Genomic DNA, 8,537 nt, shown 5'->3' with positions numbered 1-8,537 from the left:
GGCTCCTCATTTCATTTTCATTTTATGTTTCTGCAGGAAGGAAGAGGTGGAGGTTATTGGAGGATTAGATTGGAGTTTTTGAATAGGAGTAAATTGAAGTTTTGGAGTAACATTTTTGCAGGTGAGATTTCTATTTTTTATTTACATTTTCATTTAGATTTAGATGTAGAAGTAAATTGAAATTCAAAATTAGTTATAATATTCTACTTTGATTTATATTTCAATTTTAATTAATTTCATTTAGATTTAGAATTCTGTTCATATGACCGAAATTGAGGCCACTGGAGGACCTGTGTAGAGTTTTTCGTGGAGCTAAGCATGTGGGTACTGAATCAAGGCACATTAGGCCTCTTGGAGATGTAATTGCGGTGACTTCCATGGCTTTTTGAATCGAATAGGGCAATCTAAACAATCTCAGATCTGAAATTCTTTTTTTCCTTTTCAGCCGAAGACAGAACAAAGATTGCTTGCAAGAAATTTTGCAGAGTTTAAGATTTGATTGCTTATGGCCGACTATTCTTGGTAACTGATATTTCTATTGTATATTCCCGTGCCCAGCACGGGAAGTTTTAATCTATACAATTTATTTTGTGCACAAACTAAAGAATGCATATGCAATCAATTTTTTTATCAATCTTTATGATAGCTTTTTTTTTAAAATAGAAAATAGAAATTATTCTTTTATGTATGTAGAAAAAAATTAGAAAGATTTTATGTATGTAAAAAATTAAAAGAATTCTATATACATCTAGATTTATTGAAAAGAATTCTATTTACATCTAGATATTTTGATTGAAATAACCATAATGTAAAAACAAAATATAAAATAGAAATGTTAATATATGTATGTAGAAAAAATTAGAAAGATTGCATGCATCTAAAAAAATTCTATTTACATCTAGATTTTTTTAGAATGGAAAAAAATGGATAATAGAAATATCAGTTGCATGTTTGTAGAAATAAATTAGAAAAACATGTATCTAGAAATTAAAAAGATTCTATATGTGTCTAATTTTTAGATTTTACTTTATTCTAAACTAATTATTGATGGATATATATTTTAAAAATATTTATGTAGTTTAAAGTTTAGATTTTAATTAATTTGTATGCAAATAGGAAAAAGAATAAATATTTTATATATATGTAGATTAATTTCTATTTTAAAAATTTACAAGTAAATGAGTATTTTATTCATTTAAAGTAAACAAGTTTTTAAGTAATATATTTTTATTTTAGAAATATATTAATCATAATGTTCATTTATTATTACTTATTTAATATACTTACTCTCAAATCTAAGACAATAGAAATGATATTTTATTAACTTTGAAATAGGGCAAGTTCGTTTACAAAAATACCAAAAATATATTTGGTCTTTGATCAAATTGGAGTTAATATTAGAAATATAAATATGATCATTAACAATTAAGCTAAATTCAGTTCAAAACAATAATGTTATTTAAATTTAAATAAATTTTTTTGAAAAGAATTCTATTTACATCTACATATTTTGATTGAAATAACCATAATGTAAAAACAAAATATAAAATAGAAATGTTAATATATGTATGTAGAAAAAATTAGAAAGATTGCATGCATCTAAAAAAATTCTATTTACATCTAGATTTTTTTAGAATGGAAAAAAATGGATAATAGAAATATCAGTTGCATGTTTGTAGAAATAAATTAGAAAAACATGTATATAGAAATTAAAAAGATTCTATATGTGTCTAATTTTTAGATTTTACTTTATTCTAAACTATTTATTGATGGATATATATTTTAAAAATATTTATGTAGTTTAAAGTTTAGATTTTAATTAATTTGTATGCAAATAGGAAAAAGAATAAATATTTTATATATATGTAGATTAATTTCTATTTTAAAAATTTACAAGTAAATGAGTACTTTATTCATTTAAAGTAAACAAGTTTTTAAGTAATATATTTTTATTTTAGAAATATATTAATCATAATGTTCATTTATTATTACTTATTTAATATACTTACTCTCAAATCTAAGACAATAGAAATGATATTTTATTAACTTTGAAATAGGGAAGTGTTAAGCAAGTTCATTTACAAAAATACCAAAAATATATTTGGTCTTTGATCAAATTGGAGTTAATATTAGAAATATAAATATGATCATTAACAATTAAGCTAAATTCAATTCAAAACAATAATATTATTTAAATTTAAATAAAATAAGCCATGTTTACTTTGAAACATCATCAAACAACTAATTAACTAATACAATAATTAAAATAAATGAATCTATTATGACATAGAAAAATATTTTCGAAGTATAATTTCTTTGTTTTTGAATCAATATGAGTTTTTTTTTCTACTTGAAAAGATAAACCATCCTAATTGTCATCCTTAGTTAACCCTAACAACAAACCCCTACCTTAGCCCTAGCCCCAACAATGATGTACAATATAACTATAATCCAACATTAAACTATAATTATAGCACTAAAACATATCACTATTGATATAACGAAAATCTCAGTCCAAACCATAATCTAAACCAAAAACCTACACACTAATATTGGTTATAGTCCTATCCCTAAAATCTAACCCTTAACCATAATGTAAAAAAAAACTCCAAAATATTGATCAAAATCCTAATCCTACCTATATGGATAACCATGATATTAAACTCTAAATCCAGTCCCAAGGTCCTAACCATGGTGTAAACTTATAACCGAACTCTTAAAAAATTTACTAATCCCTGATCCTAATCACATTCCCAACTTTAAACTTGAACCATAAACCATAGTTGTAACCATAATCATAAACTTAAACAAAACCCTAACCCTAAAGGTACAATCATAAAATTAATCATAGCTTAGACCCTAATCCTAGCACAAACCATAATCATGACCAAATATAAATCTTCACCTTACCCCTAATCATAATTTCAATGTTAACCCTAACATTAGTTTCAATCCTACCATGATATGAACCCTAATATAGACTTCACCTTGATCCTCACCCTAATCTTAAGTCTAATTAAACCCTGACTAAAACCTAATCTAAATGATATATCTAACTATAATCCTAACTGTAATTATCATACAACCCAATGCTAACCCTCATGTATATTTAATCCCTAATCTTAACTCTAAATATTCTATAAACTCTAGAATTGACCTTGATTCTAACCATAACCCTAAAATCTAAATTGTAACCATAGCACGAAAGGTGGGGACCCCCGCTACATGGCACAATTTTGGGTCTTGGAGCCTTGCGAAAGCACTACAGAGTGAGGAAATGTCATAAAGGTGACATGTAGTAGCATGATGCAATTTTGGGCTTTAGAGCATTGCAGAAACAATGCAGCTTAAGGAGGCGCTAGAATGGAGACTCATGGAAAGAAGAGGAAAGACATTCATGTCGCTGGCAAAAAACTATGAAAAGAGATAACATGATGTCTTAACCTCCCACAAAAAATGCAAGGTTGATCCCAAGGGGGAATTTGGTTTCCCCAAAAATGAATGATGGTCATCGATGAAGGTCTTCCTCTTGAAATAGACGGCATAGATGCATCGTGAATCCTCACCAATGAAGGATTAAGTCGCAACCGTCGATGTAGATTCTCCCCTCAAAAAGGATGACTGAGATGCAACGAGGAAACTCCTCCCAATGAAGGATTAAGTCACATTCGTCGATCAAGATTGGCTTTATTTCCAATGGATGACTAAGATGTAGTGAAGAGAATCCTCCCAAAAAATGAAGTAGATAGCACAAAAGGTGTGAACCCCCTCTATGTGGCACAATTTTGGGTCTTAAAGACTCATGAAAGAATTGTGGAGTGAGGAAATGTTGGAAAGGCAATGCGTGGTAGCATGATGCAATTTTGGGCTTCAGAGAATTGAAGAAACAATGTAGCATGACGATGCATCAGAATGGAGATGCATGGAAGCATCTTGTGCAATTCTAGGCTTTAGAGTGTTTCGAAGACACTAGCATATAAAGAAACGTTAGAATGGGAATGCATGGCAACATCTTGCACTTTTGGGAAGATGGGAAGATAGCTCGTGAAGAAATAAGAGTTATCGAATCTCGCAGCGTGAATCAACACAAAATGTTAGCCGCCAACTTTAGCGATGTTAACCCTCTGCAAAGAACCTATCCCATTTAAGGTCTCTCAGATCAGACATCAGTGATGGGTTGAATAGGGGGAAAAAATAGCACACAATGCCCTCCTAAATGAAATTCTAAATGTAACACTAATAACCACAGTCCTACTTCTTTCCCTAACCTTATCCATGAGCGTGGGAATATACATATTATTATATAGGGCACCTTATATAATAATAAATATAATCTAAAATCCCAACCCTTACTCCCCTCATAACTATAACTGTGACCATAAGAAAACTTCTAAATATAACCCTTCCTCTAACTCTAACCCTAACCCTAACCCTAACTATAATTGTAACCCTATCCCTACCACTAACTGTAACCCTGAATCTAACTCTACCATAATTGGACTTTAACCCTAACTATAACTATAACCCTAAACCTAACTCTAACCTTAACCGTAACCATAACCGTAACCCAAAACCTAACCCTAATCGTAGCTAGGATTCTAATAATCTGTCTACCCCTAACTCAAACTATAGCCCTAACTATACCTCAAACTCTAACCGTAACTCATATTCTAACCCTAAACCTAACCCTAACCTTGACCCTAACCCTAAGCCCAAGCCTAAGCCTAACCCTTTGTCTACCCCTATCTCTAACCCTAACCCTAACCCTAACCCTACCCCTAACTCTAACCCTAAATCTAACTCTTTCTGTAAATCTAACTCTACCATAATTAGACTCTAACCCTAACCCTAACTTTAATCTTGACTGAAACCCTAACCTTAACCCTAACTCTAACCTTAACCCTGACTCAATCCCCTTACCCTAACCTTAACATTGATATAACTCTCTCTATGTATAACCCTAACTCTAAATATAAACCTAACCCTAACCCTAACCCTAACCCTAAATCTAACTCTAACCCTAACTGTAAGTGTAACCCTACCCCTACCCATAACTCTAACTGTAAATCTAACTCTACCATAATTGGATTTTAATTTTAACCCTAACCCTAACTCTAACCCTAGCCTTGACTCAAAACTCTAACCCTAACCCTAACTCTAGCATTAACCCAACTGTAAAATTAACTCTATTGGTAACTCAAACCCTAAAACTAACCCTAATTCTAAGCCTAACTCTAACTCTAGCTCTAGCTCTAACCCTAACTCTAACCATAACTCAAACTCAAACCCTAAACCTAACCCTAATCCTAACCCAAATTATAATGCTCTGTCTACCCCTAACTCAAACTATAACCCTAACCCTAACTCAAACTCTAACCCTAACTCATACTCTAACCCTAAACCTGACCCTAGCCCTAACCCTAACCTAGAACCTTACCCTAACCCTAACCCTAACCCTATCTATAACCCTAATCCTAACCCTAACTCTAATCCTAATCTTAACCCTAATTCTAATCCTAACACTAACCTTAACCCTACCCCTAACTCTAACCATAAATCTAACTCTACCATAATTAGAATCTAACCCTAACCCTAACCTTAACCCTAGCTCAAACCCTTACCCTAACTTTGTCCCTAACCATATATCTACGTATGACTATAACATTTTACATTACAATATCCCAAAAATAAAAAATATATTTTTATCTAAATTAAACTCCTTATATTAAATTTAAAATAATATTTGACTCAAACCTTAACCGTAACCCTAACCTTAACCATGAGCATTACTCTAACCTTAACCTTAACCATAAACACAACTCTACACCTAACTCTAACCCTAATTCTAACTCTACCATAATTGGACTCTAATCCTATCCCTAACCCTAACTATAAGCATAACTCTAACCCTAGCCTTAACCATGAGCATAACTCTAACGTTAGCCTTACTATAACCCTAACACTAACCCTAATCATAACCATAACCATAACTCTAACCCTAACCTTAACCATGACCATAACATTAACCCTAACCTTAACCATAAACATAACTCTAATCTAAACCATAACCATAACTCTAACAATAACTATAACCATAACTCTATCCCTAACCTTAACCATAGCTCAAACCCTAACCCTAACTCCAACCCTAACTCTAATGCTAACCCTAACCCTAATTCTATCCCTAAGGTTAACATTAACTATAATGGTAACTTTGTCCCTAACCATATATCTATGTATGACTATAAAATTTTACATTACAATATCCCAAAAATAAAAAATATATTTTTAATCTATATTAAACTCCTTATATTAAATTTTTAAAAATATTTTGAAGCATAATTTTATACTAACTTCATACAACTCTAATTAAAAATTAATTAACAATTTTATAGTAACCTTATCAAAATAAAAAATAAAAAGTAAATATTTTTCCTATTGCGCCGCGACTGCCACTAGCTATATATACCTCTATATATATTACGCCGAGAGTAATCGTTCTCGAGGCGCCTATTTTTATTTTCATTAATCCCAACTTCGATTAAAATAACTTTGGGATTAAATAAAAATAGGCGCCTCGAGAACGATTACTCTCGGCGTAATATATATAGAGGTATATATAGCTAGTTTATATTCACATTTTTATTGAATTTAACTTGATATTCACATTCAAACCTAGTAATTGATGATTAAATTTGAAGGAAAACTATTCCTATTTCAATTTGTAAGAATGGTTTATTTTAGTTTTGAATGATTTGCTTAGAAAGTCATGCACTTCAAATTTAAGCATATAAAATATTTTTTTTTAAAGATTCTTCTAAACATTGAATATGCTCTCTCATAACATAAAATTGTACCAGCATTTGAACTTGTATATTGTTTTTTATTGGCATACCTCTTGAACCTTCTTCGAATACAAGTGCTAGTTATAAAATTGAATATATCTTATCATGTTCATATCATGATTTTATGCTTCTTCTTTTCATGTCTGTCTGTTCATTAGGGAGGACGTCAGATCTGCTTATCATGTTATTTTCAATGGAATAGTTCATTTTCAGTTCTTCTATCCATACTTTCTTTCCCTACACCTGGAGTTATTCTTCACTCACTCTATCAAATTTCTATGGGAGGTCAAACAGTTTGTGTAAAGAAAGAAATAATGTGCGAAGCATTTCTTAAAGGGTGGATCCCCCTCATATCTCCATGTGATGTAAAGGCACGATATGATTGTCACTCAACAATTTAAAATTCATTGTCAAATTTATACCATATTAGTCCTTTATAACTGATAATTAAAATGGAAACTACCCAATTCAAATTATTTTCGTTGCAACAAACCACTATGAAATTTCTGAAGATTTGGGTGGCCTTAGTTGCAGTAATCCAATCAAAAGGTGTTTGCATATTTCTCTGCTACAATGCTTAACATTCAATGAATATAACTCAAAACAATCCACACCAACAATAGCAGACACAAATCTTTATACTAGACTTCTTATCAAATGCACCAAAATGGTGAAAACTCCAATTTTATATGATCAATTTTTTGAAAATAATGGCCAGAAAACATTAATGAGATTGGGTCTATGTAAAAGTTTATACAGTTTGGTGAACTTGAAACATTAAAAATGCAACAAAATTAGAATCAAAGGAGATGGATAAGAATAATTTTAAGCTTAAATCTTAGTCTCAGATACACGTTCTTATATCAGATCAGATAGCTAATATGACTTCATAAATGAAAAAATTCTTCTATAAACATTTTTTTTACAATTACAATGATGAAGGAGAAGATCTATAAGAATTAGGCGGATTAGAAGTAGGAGATGGAGGTGGGGAAACTGTTCTTCTTTTAACAGCCTTCAAACCTCTCTTCCATTTTGGATATGCTAACAATAATTTCATATCACCATTATAATTGAGGCCCTCAGTATAAATGCTTTTCAATTTATGCTTTCTACCCATCAGTCTATGAGTTGGCTCTTGCATGAATTCTTCATCTGTAATGCAACAGAACAAATATAAGCATAACTCTTGTAACTCAAAATGTAAGAAATTGTATGATATATATGCATAAATGTTGTAAAACTAAATGTAGAAATTGTAAGCTTTTTAATCAGAAAATTTCAGAGAAGAGAATATAGAAACCTGAGATTGAAAGCAAAAAAACCACCATGAGCATGAATACTGTGAAGCAACAATAATACCATTTCAAGGCAACCATTGTGATGAAATAACATGGGCTTGACTTCTCTTTACATTTATATGACAACTGTATCAATATTTTGTATGTAATGGCGTGATATACAAATGTGTATGGCTAGATTCCTGTAATATTTATATTGAATCTGGTAAGATTGTCCCCTGAAATGGCTATTAAATTATTGGGTATTTTGGCTCATGGGATTCTTCCCTTCCCATTTTAATGATGCACGCCACTTTTGTTTTTGATTGCATTGCAAGTTATATTTTAATAATGAATGTCAATTGGATTCTTTGTTTACGTGTAAAGGTTATAATATTTTTTTAATTTTTAA

At 30.6% G+C, this 8,537-nt stretch overlaps 1 protein-coding gene across 1 annotated transcript; it reads right to left on the bottom strand.

Moving 5' to 3' along the window:
• Positions 1-7,758: 7,758 nt before the first annotated feature.
• LOC149570028 (uncharacterized) lies at positions 7,759-8,281 on the bottom strand. Its single transcript, XM_089817855.1, has 2 exons — positions 8,149-8,281; positions 7,759-8,000 (listed from the first exon to the last, which is right to left on the bottom strand). The coding sequence occupies exons 1-2, from the start codon at positions 8,222-8,224 to the stop codon at positions 7,774-7,776; spliced, it is 303 nt and encodes a 100-aa protein (XP_089673981.1). The 5' UTR covers positions 8,225-8,281; the 3' UTR covers positions 7,759-7,773.
• Between the last annotated feature and the right edge of the window lie 256 nt (positions 8,282-8,537).

The sequence above is a fragment of the Cupressus sempervirens genome, chromosome 3 (genome assembly GCF_028749045.1).
Source record: "Cupressus sempervirens isolate cs-2001-9-10 chromosome 3, ASM2874904v1, whole genome shotgun sequence".
NCBI classification, from domain to species: Eukaryota; Viridiplantae; Streptophyta; class Pinopsida; order Cupressales; family Cupressaceae; genus Cupressus; species Cupressus sempervirens.
This window is presented reverse-complemented; position numbering and strand designations above follow the sequence as displayed.